The sequence below is a fragment of the Lissotriton vulgaris genome, chromosome 9 (genome assembly GCF_964263255.1).
Source record: "Lissotriton vulgaris chromosome 9, aLisVul1.2, whole genome shotgun sequence".
Lineage (NCBI taxonomy): Eukaryota > Metazoa > Chordata > Amphibia > Caudata > Salamandridae > Lissotriton > Lissotriton vulgaris.
Window position 1 is genome coordinate 273,674,373 of NC_141697.1, and position 20,892 is coordinate 273,695,264.

At 49.6% G+C, this 20,892-nt stretch overlaps 1 protein-coding gene across 2 annotated transcripts in view; it reads right to left on the reverse strand.

Moving 5' to 3' along the window:
• LOC147689998 (uncharacterized) overlaps positions 1–20,892 on the reverse strand; it is a 155,883-nt gene that overhangs the window by 31,766 nt on the left and 103,225 nt on the right. For both annotated transcript variants that reach the window (XM_086937551.1, XM_086937552.1), the window contains exon 10: positions 1,112–1,203. In XM_086937551.1, coding sequence (XP_086793677.1) covers positions 1,112–1,203 — 92 coding nt within the window. The remainder of the gene's footprint in view (positions 1–1,111; positions 1,204–20,892) is intronic.

The following is a 20,892-nucleotide window of genomic DNA, read 5'->3' on the forward strand; positions in this document are numbered from 1 at the left end:
TCAGGACATCACGTAGAGGCTTAATTGACGGATAGGCAAGCAAACAAGTGAATTAACAGGCAAGCTTCTGTGTTCTGCGACACGGCGGGCAGGGGAGGGGGCGGAGCGGGGAGAGGTGCGACACGGCTGGCAGGGGAGGAGAGTAGGAGGAGGAGGGGGGAGGAGAGTAGGAGGAGGAGGGGGGAGGAGAGTAGGGGAGGCACGGCCTAGCGGCCGTGCAACCAAGAAGTGAGGGGGCGGAGCTGGGGGAGGCTGTGAGAGAGAGAGTGGGCAAGGCAGGCGGCTGGGGGCATGTGCACGCGCTTTTAAGCTCAATGCGCATGCGCATTGAGCTTAAATTTCACGGGCACTGCAAGGAATCGCCACGATTCCTTGCAAGTTGGTTAAAGAGTGTTTAAGCCCCCATAGTCTCGCAAGCTCGATGCGCATGCGCATCGACAGGCGAGACCTAAAAATGAAGCTGCAATGGGTATATGTCCACATTTATTTAACCACAAACTATACACTCATGTTTGAATGTTGTGGGATTTAGCCATTTCCAGCACAATTCAATCATCTAAAAACAGTGCCTTTGTAGAAGAGCAAAAAAATCTGTACATATACAATTATTTAATCTTCATTACGTTATCTTTGTTCTTTTTTTTTTTTTAACTCCACTACCTGTCAATTTGCAAATAAACTAACCTGCCACCCTTGATTGACAGTAGTGATACTAGTCCAAAAGAAGACTTATTGTACACATTTTTCCATAATGAAAAATAAATGCAGCTGGAAAATATATGTTTTTTGGTCTGCATTTATCTGTAAAAATTAGTAAACACTGAAAACTGGGTGCCTTCTATATAAGGTCTGAAACATATATACAGATGATGTGGACCATGGTAGATGGTGTGCAATTGTATTGAACGGAGAGCTGGTTAGTCAGGATACCATGGTCTAGTTTTTCTTGCACACTTGCCTATTACCCTGTGATTGGCATCAATTATTTTTGTTCATCAGTGTATGTTATCGATTTTTTGTTAATTTGTAAATGCTCTTATGGCTTTGGACCATGCACGTGCTATAGAAAACTGGATAAATAAGAAAGTAAAAACCAATGGTCTTGGCTTACCCAAATCCAGGATGTGCACATCGTTCAGGTACACCGGTGGCCGCCGTCCTCCAAATATCAGCAGTTGGTTGCGCAGCAGCGTTGCAGTGTGCCTGTGATCAGAGAAGGAGAGGACATTCAGAGAAAAAACACCACAATGGCAGGGGTGGACTGGGAGTGCAAAACAAACCTGGGAAATAGGCCTGTACCAGCCCCATACTGCAGCAAGCAAAAGAGAAGCTTAGCCATCTCCAAGGGCGATTATGAAGATGATTACACCACCCACGAAAATGTTGTAAAAAGGAGCCTGACTAATATAGTTTCTACCACAGCATAGTAAAATACCTAAAATGTGAAGCAAAAGACTTTACAAAAGTCCTGTAGGAGATAAATAGGTTTGCACTCTAGTGCACGAGCATGTGCATGTTTGTGGTAGCACTGCATAGGAAGCAGCAGGTTTCATTGGTCTACCCGTGAGATTGCCACTTTAAGATTACAAACCAAAGGCAAGACATGCCTGGCCTACAGAGCGCCCTTCTGGTGGAGGGAGGCATAGTAGATGGCTCAGGAAGGACATTAGGGGTTTGATGCAACCTACACGGATTTTGGAAGCAAATATTTACAGTTTCTACACTTCTTAAATATAATCCCCTCCCCAGCTCACAGTGTCCCTGTGCTCCTGGGCGAGAGCGGTCTCATAGGGATTGCCACTTGTGAGCTACAAGTTCCCCACAGATCCATACTGCAGGTGCATGGACAACCTATTGGTGTACTGCACTACTATTGGTAGCCGTGCATTCTGTTAGTCACAAAGCACGGAATAAGAAACATAAGGGGGGGGGGAAATCAAGGAGAAAACGATCCTAAATCGATCTGTGCTTTTGTCCCTCTCGTCTGATGCACTCGGAATCATCAGCAAGGGGACATGCCCACTCTCGGCCTCGACTTCGCTAGATGAGTGTAATTAAAAGCAAGAGAGACCGTGGCACCTAATAAAAACAAGAGCTGAAAATGGTTGTTTACTAAAAAGCAATGAGGTATCAAAAAGGGGGTGGGGCAGGGGCAATCGAGTAAAAGCCTCAAGCTATGCTGGAAGAACTGAATGGGATGGAAGTTAAAAGGATAAAGTTAAGAGTGTGTGTGTGTGTGAAGATGAAGGTGGTGCCTTCATAATACAACAGACCAAAGTCCATTTGCCAAAGCTAGAAGAGGATGTTTTCGATTGCACTTAATTGCATAGACTATTTGGCGCTTTCCCAGAAGACATCAGCATCTAGCATGACTAATCCCACAATGTACAAAAGAATTACAAGATGAGGTGCTATGCAAAGAATACTTCACTTTTTTATAGCTAATGTCATGTGAGGGGCAGATGAAGAGTCATTCTGAGATGAGGAAGTCAGATCTGATCCAGATAAGAAAGTATGAGGTGCTACTTACCCAACGTGATTTAAAAGTGTAACACAGGCTTCGGGATCAGGGCTGCTATTTAAATAGTATAGATGCCACACCTAGCCTAATGCCAATAAGTGATACAAAGACTGTACAACAGACAAAATGCACCAGTGACAGGAGGAAAAGGGTATAGTTTCCCCATTAGCTTGGTACCCTAGAAAAAAGTGGATGGAACTTTAAATGACCCAGTATCTTCCATACCCAGAGAACAATTCTGTTCAGCAGGTTGATGAGCTATTTTGCTCATGCGCCTCAGACATTACATGCCAGGCATTCTAAGGAAATGATCAAAAGTACAGGGGCATGGCTAAGCCACCAAAGATGGTGGTCGCAGTGACTTGAGATCTGCGCTCTTTCCACCACCTTCCAACATCATCACCCGAACGTGGCAGATCTGCTCCCAGCAAGGAAGAGGGAGCCAACGATCATCCATCTCTTTGCTGCAGTGAAGACCTGGAACGTTGACTGTGCTTAGCTGCCTGCACTGCACCAGGTCTGCAGTTAGCCTGCTCGGCAGTGCGGGTGGAGCACCTCAATCAAGTGGAGGGGCAGCCAGTGGGCCCCTGCAACGGCGGCCAGAGACCCGTATCTGCTGCACTTGGTCTTTGGCGACTCCAGGTAACCTGAACCGAGCCTGAATGTGGAGACTCTGCCCTCTCCCTAGAGGCGCCCTAGCTTAATGCTCAAAGTGACATATAAATAAATAAATAATCACCAAGACTCCTCCAAAGAAGAAGCAGATGCCACAACAGGGGTGTGCAGGGAGGCTTCTTTATTCAGCAAAGTGCACGATGTGGCGAATGTATGTATTTCGGCATTAAATATGCCTTCTTCAGCGCCAAGAATATTTCAGGGGTTACAGGCAACATCGTGGATTTAAATGTCCTGCCCCAAAACAATTGGTTCTGGTCCGCTCCGCCCCCAAGAACAAAGTCCTTTTTCACCTTCTGTAGTGCACTCGGTACATGTGCACTACAGTTCCCAGAAGGCTGTGTAAATCCAGGTAGGTACTACGGGGGTAAACTGATGTTATTGCGGCTTATCTGGCACCACAATGTCATCTGGCCCGACCCCTGCGTGTTGCTTGAACTTCGGCGCCCCCCTGGGTCCCCAGACCGCATCAACCACCAGGCAACAGGTCTCCAAATCGGCGGGGGCAAGTCTGGCATAGTCAACTCAGGGCTACATAACATTCCCCCGCCCCACATACCCAAACCCGCAAAGGAAACACAGACAACTAGAGTTTGGGTAAAAAATTGCTGCAGGATTTATTTACATACAACATATGTAAAGATGGTGGGTTAGCTTACGGGCGATCCAGGACAGGCCGCATTCTCGCCACCTGTCCGCCTGTTTGAGCCAAACAGCACAGTGGCGAACCACCCAACTGCTGTATAATATAATTAAATACTGACACACCCATTTGCTGGGCGTGACTAGGCAAACCCCCGGCTGCACAGGCCCACAACCGCCTGAAGGACTACTGGGGCGCCGACACGGATTCCTGCACCTCCCATGAGGTTACAGGTTAGGCTCTGGCACCCCTATGTGCCCGCTGAAGTACATCATTTGCACCTCTCTTCTTCCGGATCGCCCCGTAACTCCGCCTGCAACGAAAAACAAGACACATTAAAAACACCCCCCCAGCCCCTACTCATGACACTCTGGGTAAGAGGACGGGAGGGAAAAGAGTGTCCCGCAAGATCGTACGGCGTCCGGGCGGCAAAGAGGCATAGGATAGGGGCACCACAGCATAAGTACCCCTGAAGCCCCTCCCCGCCGCCCGGACGAGATTCTCGGCAGGCCGCCTCCTCCAACCGGTGAGGCGGATGTGCCGGACAGGCAAGTGGGGGCGGGACCGCCCTCCTTGACTAGGTACCCGCCCTCTTGATGGCCACTGCGTGGCCTCGGGCAGGCGCATAGTCAACTCAGGGCTACATAACATTCCCCCGCCCCACATACCCAAACCCGCAAAGGAAACACAGACAACTAGAGTTTGGGTAAAAAATTGCTGCAGGATTTATTTACATACAACATATGTAAAGATGGTGGGTTAGCTTACGGGCGATCCAGGACAGGCCGCATTCTCGCCACCTGTCCGCCTGTTTGAGCCAAACAGCACAGTGGCGAACCACCCAACTGCTGTATAATATAATTAAATACTGACACACCCATTTGCTGGGCGTGACTAGGCAAACCCCCGGCTGCACAGGCCCACAACCGCCCGAAGGACTACTGGGGCGCCGACACGGATTCCTGCACCTCCCATGAGGTTACAGGTTAGGCTCTGGCACCCCTATGTGCCCGCTGAAGTACATCATTTGCACCTCTCTTCTTCCGGATCGCCCCGTAACTCCGCCACAGCCTGTGCGGTGGTAACCGCTGCCGCACAGGCCCCCCACCATTGTTACCTGTTCTACCTGCAACCTCTGCTCATGAGTGCTTCTTTTAAGTCCAGCAGGAAGAGGTCTAAGCCAACAGGCGTGAGGAGAACAACATCCTCCCCGAAGTACCCCATCACCTTTCCTGAATCAACTCATGTTTGATGAAACGCAGCCCCCTGCGCTGCGTAAAATTTTTTCATGGCTGCATTCATGCGCCTTCTTGCTCTCTCGATTGCCTCGCTGGACTTAGCACCCCGCCAGTGTCAGACCTACAACCTTGGCTCTGCAGAGCTTCTAGCCAGTCCCAGGCCCGGACCAACGACAGGGGGAGCACTGTCCACCTAGGAAACCCTTTTTGCTAGACCATCCCCGGATCGGGAGGTCATACTAAAAGGCAAGGACCTCGGGAGAGGAGGGACCCCTACTGCTGAACGACCTCCTTGACATAAAATAGGCGTTCCAGCACCACTGGAACAGCAACACAACCTGGCATAAAGCATAAAAGGACTACACCCGGGTGATGTTGCAGCTACTGCTGCAAAATTGTCCTCTGTAACACCTTTGGGAAGGTGTGCTTACGCAGCATGCTTGTGCTGCAATACTTCTAAAGAGCACAGGGGCATAGACGGGATCGGGACATAACATACTAAGTAACTTGGGTGAAGTCCCAACCTATGCTAAATCCAAGATATGTCAAGTACACAGCAGACAACACCTGCCCTCTTGGGTTTAGTCCGACAGCAGCATAGGCCGAGCTACCCAAGATAGCTTGACTGTAGGATGATTTACGACCACCCCCAGGGTATGCTGAATGAAACCAAGTGTCCCAAAGAGATCCTGGCCTGCATCAAGACCCGCTGCAGAAACCCATGCCCCTCTGACACGATCAGCCTATACCCCCGGATGCAATCCAACAACCACCATGGTGTTGACTATCTCAGGTTCGAGGTCTAACCCCTGGCGTCGTTCACCAATTCAATTGTAAAGTTGTGCTTTGTTTACCGCGTGCAACTAAATACACGAGGAGTACAGAGGGATATTTCAGTGCGCCCTGCAAAATTTGGTAAAACTGGCGTGGTGGACTAAGTAGATATCTGGATTGCCAAAGAAAACAACCGGTATCCCATGCCCACCCGCACAGTCTGGAGGATCATAACCCATGCTACCACCAGGGTCGTCTACTTCCGACCCCTAAAGTGTTGCTTTTTACTGCACCAATGGGGATAGGGGGGGGGGGGGGGGCAAAATAGACGATCCGAAAGACAGGCCAGCGTCTCACTTCGGGAGGGGGGGAACCAAGGGTACTCGGGATCAATCATGCGGCTGTTCCCCGCAAATCAAGGGAGCCCCCACCCTACCAGCCGTGAAGGAAAGGCAGTGTGACCACCCAGATAGGAGCCCCTCGAGCAAAGCCACCACCCACAATAGAAAAGGCAAAGGGGGGAAGAGATACCAGGAGGTACATTCCATAATGAGTCTGCTAGGGGCCCACCTCCTAGGAATACTTAACAGTCCCTACGCAGGCTGGGCCGAGGCTGCAACAGGTGTTACACTTGCCCGTGACATGTGTGCGACACTGCATTCCGACGACTCTACATTCTACAGGGAGGCAGCATGAGCTCCCGAACTGATGGCGCCGCGGCGGATAGTACATATAACCTGTTTAACTACGCCTCTGCGCACACATGACCCTTTGCTCAGTATCACTCCTGCGGGAGACTAGCGCTCCTACACCTGTACGCTGCGCACCCCTCACCCTGTGTCTGTTCCATGCCACTCCTCGTGGTTGTTCTGACCATATCCAGCTGTGAATGAGATCGTATACACTGTGGTGGCATACAGCCAATGGTGACTACCCAGGGATTGGCGTAGTACGACTGAGGCTCGTTGTTTGCGGGTCAGGCCGAACATAGCAGTGCAACTGACCAACAGACTGAGAAAAACTTCCTGAAAGCTCAAACGTGGCTCCCCAATAATGGCCCAATATCACATTGCTGCTATACCACTCACATAGTTATGAAAAGGGGGTGTCCGGAACGATAATATTTATAAAGCATGGCCCTCAAATGGTTGATATATCTACCCCTTGGTGCATTTTGGATGAAATTCACACTATGCTCCTGCATATTTCTAAGAGTCCTACATACCTAGATTGACTCTTAGCACCCTATACAAGCGATCAACATGATGCCACCAAATATAACCTGTAAACCAATTTCATAATTTAATGATGAAATAGCCTTACTCTCCATTGTAAGTAAGGCATAGGATAGGGGCACCACAGCATAAGTACCCCTGAAGCCCCTCCCCGCCGCCCGGACGAGATTCTCGGCAGGCCGCCTCCTCCAACCGGTGAGGCGGATGTGCCGGACAGGCAAGTGGGGGCGGGACCGCCCTCCTTGACTAGGTACCCGCCCTCTTGATGGCCACTGCGTGGCCTCGGGCAGGCGCAATCCATCTTCGCCCAGCGCGGAGTTAGAAGCTCCGTCACCACCCCATCTCCACACACATACATACATATACACACACACACACACACACACACAGCCAAGGAGTTCATAACAAATGAGAATGGAAGGTCCACGGATTCCAGAGCTATATCGGTTTTCACAACATTTGTTTATGAAGGCGGAGGAAACCTACTCAAAACTCTGGACCTTTTAGAGTTTTGAAATTGAACAGTTTTTAGGAAGAAAAGAGTATTTTTTTTGTGTTTGCTACAGTTTCCTGCAACGGGACTTTGCCACATACGGCACTTCCGTGGAAACGCGTTAGAGCACAGGAGATTCACCTCCAAATTGAAACTTTTCCAGAAATCCATTGTGTTACATATCCATAATGATGCATACTAGAGAACCCAAAAAAATGCACAAACAAATTTGAAATTAGCCTTGAGAAAGCCCTGGCGCAATTCGCCACAGAGGGTGACATACGTGTCGGCTGTCAATGTTCGAAACCGCACCAATAAAATTCAGTTTTTTCTCAAATTGGAGCGACTTTATCATTTAAGTGGCAATCTAAATTAATGATTACAGGATTGAACCTTAAAACAATACGTATACAAAAATGGAAAACATACTCTTTCTTCCTAAACACAGCCAAGGAGTGCCCTACGCCATCCTACTCCAGGGGGTGGCCCTACTGGGGTGGTGTTGCTGGGGAGGCACACACCCCTCTCCTCGACTCGGTACTGGCCTATGGACTGTCCACCACCTGTGCTGGGCCCACCGGGGGGATGACTGCGCCTGACTGCAAAGGCCCCGAACATCGAGGGAAACCATTAACCCTGGTTGTGTGGGGCTCTGGGACCCGGCCTCCTTGCTGCTTGGGCACTGTGTTAGGCCCCTGCTGTCTGGGGTTCTTGACTGTGCTGTGGCTCACTGGAGGGCCACCGGAGGAGAATGCGGGCCCGTGCTGGTGGAGGTATTTGGCCTATTGATGGCAGTGGTGGGTGCGCCCAGCACAGCGGGGACCCTCACTTTGGCAGCTGGCCTCAGTGTCCCCTATCAGTGAAGCACCTGGGGACAGCTCAGTTGGACACTTTGCAGCGACCTACTCTGTCTGCGAACACCTGACTTATGTCTGGCCTACCGGGGGTCCATCTTCTACTCCACTAGGATGTGGGCAGAGGCTTTCACTGATGTACCACCATGGGCAAGGTTGCAAATAGTTGCATTTAAATCAAGGGCAGGTTGGACAATCTAACGAGGAAGGATCACATTCGGCAAAGGAGCCATCGGACACTACCACTGGGCAGGAGGTACCACAGATGGATCAAACTAACTCAATGCAACTGGCCATTAAATACTTTAGATCCTTGGAGGGAAAAAAATTAAAAAAGAAAAAAAAATTTGATGAGCTCTGCCTCGATCTCAACCTAGTATGTCAAGAGCTTCATCATACTGCAGACAGGGTGAGAGGTAAAAAGCCGTAACTATGGCGGAGGACACCATCAGGGATTACATTCCAAAATTGTGAACCATTAGGGAGCAGTAATCGAGTTGTAGGGCCATGTGGAGGACACAGAATGTCACTCACGGCATGATGATATCCTATTGTGGGTAGCCTGGAAGAGGCGCAGGGGATGACCTCTCACACACTTCGTATCTTAGTGGTTGAAATCCTGGGTCCCTCTGCAGTAGGTCTCCATGTGTTTCTTGGTTGAACATGCCCAAAGGTCCTTGGCCCCAAAACCACCTCTGGGAGCAAGGCCGTGGCCCATTATCACCAGCATCTTCAACTTCTCAAACAGAGACTGCGAAGAAATAGGGTGTATTATATGGTGTGCTTGCGAGACCTCGTTATCTAATGCACTTCCAACCCTTTTAGGACCAGTCAGAATTTTCTTCAGTACCGCCCACAGTGGGCCTTCCAGTCCACAACAGCCCATCTCTTAAAAGTCCTTAAGATAAAGAAAACTTGATTGGGAGGGGGCAGGAGTTTACAATATTTTGGTGCTAAACTCTGGAATTTTCTTCCTCATGCCTTAAGATCTCAGCCCAGTCTGCCATGTTTTAGTAAACAGCTCAAAACATGGCTCTTTGTATCACACACAAAGTAAGTGCACCTATCTACCACTGACCAGTTTTTCAGTGAGGCTTACCGCTGTAAGCGCTAATATACCTTGGTAATTGTGTGCTTAGCAAAAGTTACTTAGTCTGTCAAACCTTGGCTCAACCCTGGGTAGCTGTGGCTTCAATCAGTCAGACTTCAATAAAGAAACAAGTGTAAACCATTTAAACAGCACCAAAACAATTGAAGAAGGAAAGAAGAGTCAAGAAATCAAACACCAATTTATAAAAACAGAGTGCATTTATATGAATTTATGGACACCAAAACAAAAGGATCCACCAGAGGGTTCTGGAGATAGAGATTTTTAAAGAAACAATAAATCAAGACTTTTCACTCAACCACAAACAAGCAATGGAAAATTCAATACATTTGATAGAAGCTTTTTCAGCACAAAGTTATATCAAGGATAAATGCGGTTAATTAGAAGTACTTTGGGCATCCAACTTCGGCAGGAAGTCAGTTAAGAGGATCAAAAAGGTCCAAAGGAACAGTTACCTTTGCAGAAAAGCCAGTCTCCAGTCCATTTCCAGCATTAGTGGCCAGTTGCCATTGTCTATGGAGTGGCCCTGAAGCAAGGTGTACAGGATGATGAAGATGTTGCATGGTTGATGGGGGTCTTTCTAGCACTACTCCGCACTCCGAAAACTTGGTGGGGCGACCTTGGCCAGAGGGGTCGACGGTCTACTAAGTCCTCTCTGGTTCAGTAAAAGTGCAGTCACCAATGGACTACTTGTCGCCATGCACAATGAACTCAGAGGTGTCCTTCTTTTGGTGTACCTCTCCATCTGGGGGACCAAACTGCACTCTGATAACTTTCCCGGTCCAGCAGTTGGGTGCAATATTTTATCATCAGGTCTTGATCTTCCAGCATGCACAGGGTCGAGGAACAACGATTTGATGTTCTCTGCCACCAACTCACCAACCAGGCTTCTTCTGCTTTTGTGGTCCTGTGCAGTGAACAGGAAGTCATCCAACTTATTCTTGGAGTCTCTCCTTCTGGCTGGGGTCAAGGGACATCTCTCTTCAAGCAGGACACAGCAGACAGTCCTCTCCGTCGCTAGCCTACGGAGCAACAGGGGCAAACTAACTTCAGTGCAGCCTCTCTTTGCCAGGTCCAAGGTAAGCAGGAAGTCCTTTTTTGGTCCTCTTTTCCAGTCCAAGTTCAAGTGAGATCTGAGTGCCGAGGGGTATGGGTACCTCAATAATGCCCAGAAAGTGCCCTTAGAGGAGGTCACAGTCACTAGCCAATGGACTACTTGGTTCCCTCCTCTATAATGACAACTTCCTATGAAGTGTGGTGTTAGATTTGGGGGGTCTCTAGTTGGCACAGGTAGGTACTTGTGACAAATAGGGACCCTCTTCTCTAGTCAGGATAAGGGGATTACACTCCCAAAATAACCCCTGCTCACCCAGTTGGTAGCTTGGCATGAGCAGTCAAGGCTTATCTCAGAGGCGTTGTAAGTTAAGCAGTTGTGACCACATACAGTAACCCAGTGACAACACTACAAATGGACACCACACAGGTTTTATATCAAAAATAAGTAGACTTTATATAGAGTTACCACAAGACCATAAACGACAAAAATACACAATACTATTACTTTAAGATGGCAGATTTAAGCTTAGCTCAGTTCAGTTCTTAGATGCAACACTTTGCATCAATGTACCTGAGGTTGCGTTGCGCTTCCACGACAATGTCGCAGCGATGGGAAATGCGGCAAAATTCAGATACAAAGACATGAAAGTCTTCCAGATGGGGCACGCGTCTCGGGGATGCGAGAAGTTCTTGGTTTGATGCGTGGACTACAGCGGAGACATCTACGATGCAACGTCAGCAGCTCCAGCGGCGACGCTCTTCTTCCAGGATGCGTTTAGCTTCCGCAGGATGAGACAACTACAGCGGCGACATCCAAGGTCCGACGGCAGCAGCTCCGATGGCGGCGCGCTTCTCAGGGATGCGAGGTGCTCTTCTTCGATGCAGTGCAGTGCGACAGTTTCAGCGGCGACACCCTCCTTTGGAGTTGCGACGGCAGGCACAGCGATGGCGACACGCTCCAACCTCATTGCGAGATTCTTCTCCTAATGCGGTGCAGTGCGACAGCTCCAGCGGCGACACCCTCCTTCAGAGTTGCGACGGCAGCACATCAGACACCCCACAGGAGGTGGAGCCAGCATTGTGGAAGGCAAGTACAGTCTTTGAGCACTTTGTTTACAGGACACAGGGCAGAGACTTCAGCCGCTCCCCAGGAGGTGGAGCCAGCATAGAGGAAGGCAGGCACAGCCCTATTCAAGGTTCAGGTGCAACTCCTCCCTCCCATCTAGATGCAAATCTCTCTCCCATCTAGATGCAAATCTCTCTATTCACCACTGGGTGACTCAGCCTGTCTCTTGGAATCCCCCAGCCCTGTCACTCACAAAACCAGACAAAGGAATACACAACCTAGCGGAGGCAGGTTTGAATAGTTAGACAAGCAAATACCTACTTTCTAATAGTGGTATTTGCAAACACAGAATATTAAAATAAACTTCACTAAAAGATGTATTTTATTATTCTGAGTGCAGGCATTCTAAACTCGAATTTCTACCATGTTCTATTGTAAAAAAGGGTTCCAAAGACAACCAGTAACCAAAGACCCTTTTATGTTGCCCGGCGGTATCGCCTCTATGACCCACCAATATTAATCAATGAAGAAGCAGGCGCTGGAGACTGGAAGGCAGGAAACGAGGATTTTATTCTCTCCGGAGGAGAACACATCAATTCAGACAGCAAGTATCGTCACGAGGTGCTCTAACCACATCTCTGAGGCCTGGCCTCTTATACTAGGGTTTATGACCTTTATTGCACATAACACATTCTCGCAACACGTCGATAGTTGAAAGAACATCCTCGGAATCTCCCCTTCAGGCCCGTTCCTACATACATTTACAGTTGGATTCCCCACCCCGGTCACAACAGGTGATGGTTGCCGCACAGCAGGGCATTCCGCCGATTCACGGAATGCATGGGGTTGATCGGATCTCATAGGGTGGGGGCTTTGATCGGTTCGTGGGTCTTTTGATGGGGAGGGGAAGCTTCCTACTGTACGGGGTAATAAACAGTATCCGCAGGGCCAGGTGGCGGCCTGGGAACAAGGAAGACAAACGGGGACACAGGAAAAAGGGGGTTTGCATCAAAAGGATCTGAGGCCATGAAAGGAATGAGGGGAGGTGTCGCGCTGGGAACAGGATGGGATTCTGTGGTGAAGCTGCTCTGAAGGGGGTTTATGACCCAAAGCATGAGAGAGCGGGGGTTGTCAGTGTGCGGGGGGGATGCTTGCGAGGCCAAGAGAGAGAGAGAGACGCACTGGCTATCAGCGAGGGGCAGGGAGGCCATGGTGTTCAAAATGGCTGCCTGCTTACGCGCACGAATGGGCTTGAAAAGGGGCAAGATGGCGCCGATAATGTTGACGTTTTGCAGTCTAATTTTTAACAGTCCTCCCTTTTCAACATATCTTAGCCAACTTGCTTACTCAATGTCAATCTTCATCAAATTCCTAACCTCGGCATCATATATTGCTCTCATATGTTCGTTTCCAAAGTCCACAGTCTTAGGGCAAATACAATTTACACATAATGTACACAGGGGTGGTAGACATTGAATTCCTAAACATAAACCACATATTACAACCACAGGAATCAGGATAATGGTGAATAGTCTCCAGCCCCAGTTCTTAACGGTGCTCCAGAACCACCCACCCAGCGACCATTCTTCTTGTTCTTGGTGGACTTCTGAAGAGAGTCTATGAAGATGTTCGATGGCCTTGTACACTGAGGGTGAGTTGTCTGGTATGTACGTACAGCAGCTGGACCCAATAATGCGGCATGCCCCACCACGATCCGCAAGAACCACATCCAGGACAAGGCGGTTCTGGAGGGCCACCAAGCGGACCGCTTGAAGTTCAGCGGTGTTGTTAGCAAGGATACCAGCCGTGATGTTCATTGTTGTCTCAACTGCTTGAGTCAGATGTCGGATGGCACGGCTGTTTGCCATCGGGCCCCAGAGGGGGACAAGTCCCTTCATAGCATCGATGAATTGTGCTCCTGTTGAGTCGGCTTGTTCGATGTCCTTGGCTCGTTTTTGTCTGTGATGATTTGCTGGTGCCACATAAGTCGGAGGAAGGATGAAAGAAATGAAACAAGTGCCCCCCCAGCCTTTGGGGAGCCAGGTGTAAGCCTTCGTGCCGCAGACGAAATACGTGTTTGGAGATGCCACAAAGGAAGGTGGGTCGGCGGAGTCCAGAGTTCTGGAAAACCGGCAGGCACTGTGGCCTACCAGCTGAGTCCCAAGCCCTTCCATGCACATGTGGCCGGTGACGTTGATGACTGACAGGGCCACAGTCAGAGTGGCAGCCGTTCGTTTTCGCAGGTAGGAGAAGGTGGTTCTGGTTGGATTATTGAACACTTGCATTTCAACTTGTTCTTTAGCAGGGATGTCCAAGTGGATTGTGTTGTTGTTGGTCTGCGGGCAGAAGTGTGTCTTTGTTCTGTTCCGCCAGACCCCGTGGTAGAAATGCGTTACCGTTTTGCTGGAGGTGGCATTGTCCTTAAAGCTTTCTTGCAGAAGCATCAGCCAGGCAAGACAGGAACCGTGAACTGAGAAAGGTGAAGGGAAGAATGGTATCGAGTGTCCAGTGGCGTGGGGTAGCAACCCACAGATCCAACAGTTGGTGGCATTGGTGGCAAGGTTGTGCTGGTGAAGTAGTTGTACGAAGGAGTTATTCCAAAATTCCTTTCGCCTCTCTCTGAGTTGGGGAGAGAGCGAGATCAGATAATGTTCCTTCATGGTGGTAGGCTGGACAGTGGTCAGGAATGTTTCGTGAGCAGGTGCATTTTCTTCCACAATCCAGAGTGTGGTCATGAGGAGAAAGCAGAAGAGGATTGTGATGAAGAGCGCAATAGTCTTTGGGCTATGGAGTCTGTCTGCTTTTGGGTTTCTGCGGTGGGTATTTCCTGTTGCCTTCATCATCTTCTTATTTGGCGCTTCCATCATCTTCTTATCTGGCGCTTCCATCATCTTCAAGGGGCTCGGTAGCGGGCAGAACCACAGACTTTGTTTTGCTTCTCTCCGGGTAACCCTTGGTAGTGTTTAGGTCACCGTTCTGAGATTTAACTCAGTCCGTGGTCTACTTAGCCGAGACTTCCTCCTTTCGACGCAGGAAATACCCTTCTTTTGATGGCACTGTGGGATCAGAGAATTTTGAAAGTTCAAGTGTGTCGGTATCAGGATAGCAGGTTAGTGACGGTCGGTCCTTGTTCAGGAGCTCTTCTTGGTTGTCGATGTTTTCGGTCGAGGTCAGGGTCGAGGAGATCTTCTTACAGTGGTGTGCATGCAGCCAGTTGCGTTTTCCCTCCACCCGTAGTGCTGTTCGGGTGGTGATGAGGACTTGCCAGGGGCCCGTCCACCGGGGTTCCAGGCTCTTGGCACGCTGGAAGTTCCGGATCAGGATGAAATCCCCAGGCTGAATGGTGTGTCCAGGACCCCTGGAAGTGTCAGGGATGGCATGCAGCACCTGTTGATGGATAACAGACAGCGTTTTAGTCAACTGACATAAGTAATCAGACATTAGGACGTCCGGGACGTCATGAATGGAAGTTGGTTTCGGTGCAGACCAGACATTCATAGGCCGGCCGAAAACAACCTCGTATGGCGTCAAGTGGTGTTTGGTGGGGGTGGAACGCATTGAAAGCAATGCCAGGGGGAGTGCGTCTGGCCATTTCAGTCCTGTGGTAGCTACTATTTTGGCCAATTTTAGTTTCAGGGTGGCGTTATGTCGTTCAACTAGTCCAGCAGATTGGGGGTGGAAGACTGCGTGGAACTTTTGTTTTACACCCAACCCCTTCAAAATGAGTTGGATAACTTCGGCTACGAAGTGGGGGCCATTGTCGCTCCACAAAATTCGACAAAGGCCGTAACGGGGGAAAAACTCCTTTAACAGTACTTTTGCTGTGGCCATAGCAGTGTGGTCACGGGTTGGATATGCTTCCACCCATTTGCTAAATGCGCATACCACCACAAGTACATATTTCAGGCCTTGACATCTGTCTAGTTGGATGTAGTCCATCTGCAGGACTTCAAACGGGTGATTCGGGACCCCAAACCCTCCCCGGGGTACTACAGTTCCTTTCCCGGGATTGTGTTGCAGGCATATCAAACATTGTTGGACCAGACGTTTGGCGGACTCTGTGATCTTATCATTGTGCCAAACTCTGGAGACAAGTTCAATCATAGGGGCTGATCCAATGTGGGCAGGAGAATGTGCCATAGTCAGTATGGGAATCAGATATGAGTCAGGTAACAACCATTTGTTTGTGTCTTTAGTCCGCCAGCAGCCTTCGTCATCTTTCAATCCCACCCGTGTCCATTCAGTCAGTTCGTGTTGTGTGCTAGCCATTTGAATGTCTCTGATAGTGTCCCTAGCGTCAGACCATTTTTCTGCTTGTGACCTGGTCACGTACATGCGTGTTGTCGTCCTATTTTCAGCTGTCGTTCGGGCAGTGAGGTCGGCTAGTGCATTTCCCTGTCCAATAATGTCTGTCACCTTTTTGTGTGCCTGGCATTTGATGACTGCAAGCTTTTTGGGGAGAAGGACGGCTTCGATCAAGGCGGAGACTAGATCCCCGTGCAAAATGGGGGTGCCGTGTGAGGTCAAGAATCCCCTCTCCCTCCAAAGGAGCCCAAAATGGTGAACCACCCCAAAGGCATACTGGCTGTCGGTGTAAATGTTTGCTGTGGTTCCTGCTGCTAGAATACAGGCTCGTGTCAGGGCAATCAGTTCCGCTGCCTGGGCAGATCGTTGCGTTATGCGGGCTGTCTCGACTACAGTTCGAGCCGTGGTGACTGCATAGGCAGCTGAAGTGGTACCATCGGGGAGTTTGATGCAAGAACCGTCCACCCACAGCTCTCCGTCGGGGTCGGGGAAGGCCGTGTCTCTGAGGTCAACCCTACTTCTGGTCTGTTCGTCTGTGAGGGTCACACAGTCGTGTACAGGGTGCGCATTGGGATCGTTTTCTGGTAAGGGCAGCAGGGTTGCTGGGTTCAGTGTGGTGCATCTCTTCAGAGTGATGTGGGGTGCGAGCAGAGTCAGTTCGTATCCCGTCAGTCGTGCACTCGTCAGGTGTTGCGTTTTGGTTTGGTTTAGGAGGGTGTCAACTGCATGGGGTACCAGTACTGTGAGGGAATTCGAGAGCACGATCCCCTCACTCTGTCGGATAGAGATCGCAGCAGCAGCTACGGCTCGAAGGCAAGCAGGCAGGGCTCTGGCTACAGGGTCAAGAGTGGCTGAGAAGTAAGCGCATGGTCGTTGCTTTGAGCCGATGGACTGGGTCAGGACAGATAAAGCGCACCCCTCCCTTTCATGGGTGTAAAGGGAGAAGGGCTTTGTGTAATCGGGGGTACCCAACACAGGGGCCGAGCAGAGGGCATCTCGTAGTTGCATGAAAGAAGCCTGACACTCTGGGGTCCAAGGGAGTGGGAGAGGGATGTCCTTTGCTAACAATGAAAGCAGTGGTTTTACTACAAGGCTAAAGTTGGGTAACCACTGTCGGCAGAAGGAGGTGAGGCCTAGTAGGGAGCGGACCTGTTTCTGGGTCTTAGGGACGGGGGTGTCGAGAATGGTTTGGATCCGGTCAGGAGTCAATTTCCTTCCGTCTTTGGACAAAAGGTGGCCTAGGTAAGTGACCTGGGGTTGGCAGAATTGCAACTTCTTCTTAGAGACCTTGTGGCCATTTTCTGCGAGGAAATGCAGGAGTTGAATGGTGGCCGTGACAGCTAGTGGAGTGGTGTCGGCTGCCAAGAGGATGTCATCGACATATTGTACTAACACCACTCCATCGGGTAACTGGACTTGATCCAGTTGTCTCTTGAGGGCCTGGCTGTAGATGCTAGGGCTTTCTGTGTAGCCCTGGGGTGCTCGGCAGAACCTATATGAGCGGGCTTTTAGGGTAAAACCGAAGAGATATCGGCTGTCTGGGTGGATGGGGATGGAAAAGAATGCGTTTTTGAGGTCAATGACAGTGAAGGTGGTGGCAGTGGAAGGGATCAAAGTCAGGATGGTGGTAATGTCCGAGACCACAGGGTACTGGGGTACCACTACTTTGTTGATCTCTCGAAGGTCAATGATGAAGCGGTATGCTTTCTCATCTCCTTCTCCCTGTTTCTTAATGATGGGCAAGATTGGGCTGTTGCAAACGTTGCTAACTACTTCCTCTACCACTCCTGCGTCTATCAGTGATTGGATGATTTCTACCAATGCCTTCTCGCCCTCGGGCGATATCCGATATTGTGGAAGTTTTGGGAGTGCTGCATCTGGTCGAACAGTGATGTGCACTGGGTCAATCATCATGCGCCCTACATCCGAATCCGTTTTGGCCCACAGATACGGAGGCAGAGTGTCAAGCAGGGAAGTGTCAGCGTCGGTGATGGAAAACATGTGTCTGGGGGGGCAATGTCTAAGCAGAACAGGATTGTCGTAAAGAAAAACTCGGACTCCATCTTGAGAACATCTAATCGTTGCTCGGAAGTGTTTCAATAAGTCGAGTCCCATGATTGCGTCAGGGCTATTGGAGGAAAGCAAAAACGTAGTGTCAGTGGTGTTGTTTTCTAAGTCAAAGAGGATTGGGGCGGACAAAGGGTTAGTGGAGGGCGTCCCATCGAAACCTGTCGATGTTATTAGTGAGCCAGACAAGGGTGCCCTTGGAATCAGTCGTTTAGATAATGCACTACGTGTTGCGCCAGTGTCTACCAGGAATGGTGACTTTGTACCCAAGACCTTAGCAGTGACATAAGGGCCTTGCTGGTCAACATGGAGCTCGACTGGATCCCTCCCTTGCCCTAGGCAGTCCTATGCAAAGTCATGAACATCATCGTAGTCAGATTGCTGGCATTGGTTCTGTCGGGGTCGATCAAATGTGTTTGGCCTACTTGATCTATCATTAGTTGTGTTGTTTGGGGGCCCTCGCTGTGGTCCCCTATTTCTTGGTTCGTTTGCTGAATCTCTAGGATCTCTATTTCTGGTGAGTTCCAAAAGAACCGGGCACTGAGATTTCCAGTGGCCCGATCCTTTACAGAAGGCACACTGGTCCTCTCTAATGTCTGTACGTCCAATGTGGGGAGTTGAAGCACGGTCTTTGGGAGGTGCCGTTTTAGGGACGCTCATCTGATGGTTTCCCCGGTATTGGTCTCGTCCCAGAGTCACCCCTTGCAGTTGAGCCATCATCACCCTCTCCTTTAATTCTTTCTTCTTTCTCTCTGTTGTTCTATCGTTTTCGTTTTTCTGATGTTCATAATATTGGGCCATCTGGAGGATAGCCGTAGGTTTGGAGGCTGCCCAACTACTTTCGCTGGCCTGCAGTTTCTGTGAGACCTCCGGTGATAAGCCCTTAACGTAATTCTGGACAAACAGATGGTGTCCGGTTGCAGTGGTCAGGTCCTGGCCGCTGTAATCAGAGAACACCGTTTCAAACCGGGAGAAGTATTCCGATACATCCTCCTGAGGTTTCTGGCGACAAGCCGTTACTATCGACCAGTCCACTTTCTTTTCTGGGATCAGGGTCTTTAATTTCTGCACGATTTTATCCGGGAGGTCTAAAATGGCTTTCAAAGGCTTTTGTCCGGGTTCTCGTTGTCTGTCTATGCCATCAAGTTGTGACCAGTTATGTCCAAACAGCTCAGAGTGGTCGACTTTCCGGATTTGCTTCCACACATCAGCTGGTAGACATAACCCGAAAAACAAGTCGATGTCAGCTAGAGTCATAATCGTCGATCCTAGGGCCGTACCTAACTCAGTATAGAAGGCAGTGGGGTTTTTACGTAGGTCAGGCAGAGATTTCCGGAAGGTCAGAATCTCTTGCCGGTCCCATGGTTGGTAGACCCAATTGTACACTACCCTTCCCTTTGCATCTTTGTTGTTTGCGTCATCGTGAGTCCCTTCACCTCGTGGAGGAACCCAGTAAGGGGCAGCCTCTCGTATCGGCATCATAGTGTTAGGTCGTTCAGTTTGTGGGTCGGTTGCTACGGATGTAGTGGATTAGATTTTCGGCTTTTGTTCAGTGAGGTGGCGGAAAACCTCAAGCGTACGCGTAAGGAGGTCCGTCACATCACTCTCACTCTCATCCCCGATATCAACCTTCCGGTACAGAGTCGTTAGGCTCTGTGGACCTTTTTCTTGATATCGGTCCTCGTATGCGTTTAAGACGTGGTAACACAGTTGTACAGTAAAGTGTCGTCTGTGACTCCCAGTATAAGAATTAAACACATCCGTGACGGACTCTTCATCCTCCCTCTTCTCTACCAGTATCTTTGCTATCTTGTCGACCCCTGCTCGTTCGTGTTTGCTTAGTCTATATGCTCTAACAGGACCAACCCTTCGGGCTTCTGGGTCGCCCAGCGTTGTCGTTTGCGTAGGAGTTCAGCCGGCACGGAGGCCATGGGGGCTGAAGCCGTGGTGCTACTATCGCTGGTACCTGGGGATAGTGGGTGCTGGGCTAAGGGTTGGGAAGGGGCATATGGAGGGGGCATGTGGATGATCGGAGGACCTAGCAGCAGATCATCGTTGGTTCGCTGTTTTGAGTGTAATTCAGGGTAGAGCGTGGAGGGAGTTCTAACCAGACACTGGCTTGATGTTTCTATTTCTAGCTTCTGTTTGGTATCCTCTCTTTCTTTTATCTCTTTCTCTAGTTTCTGGGCCGCTAGGTGGGCTGCTTTCCGCAGCTCTTTTCCCAACCTACTCTCAGTTCTCTTTTTGCGTTGTTCGGCTTCTTTTCGCCACATGCCGAAGCTGTCAAGCATAGTGGACGTCGTCTTGTTTTTACCAAGGGCTGTTTCTAGTGCGATTATTCTATCATTTTCGAAGGATCCTATCAGTGGCCACTGACTTTCTCGATCCTTTTTCGTATATTTATGCCACAGCTGGCTATAGGCTATAGCGACTAATCCATGCTTCGTGAACATGTCCTTATTAGGGGTGCCTTCCAGCGGAGCCGGATGGTTCATCTCTAATAAGCGGTCCGGGCTAAACAGGCTACTAACCAGTGGGGAGAAGACAGGCATGACGGATCACAATGGGATAATAGTCAGCACTACCTATCTTATCACTGCGCGCAAAGACTAGACAGAATATTTCTATTCTACGTTGTTTGCACGTAGTGAATACCTCATGAACCAATCTTGAGCAATCAATGTTAGGTCAAAAATAAAAAATCAATATGGTCAATGGGGAGAATAAGTAGGCTCGCAAAGGTTCGCGTCACCTACCCTTTCACTATCTGTAAAGAGGGGACCTATTTTTCCCTGTTTGCAGACAGAGAATCTCCAGAAAACAATCTATAACAGTTAATCAATGGGGGGAAGGGGCA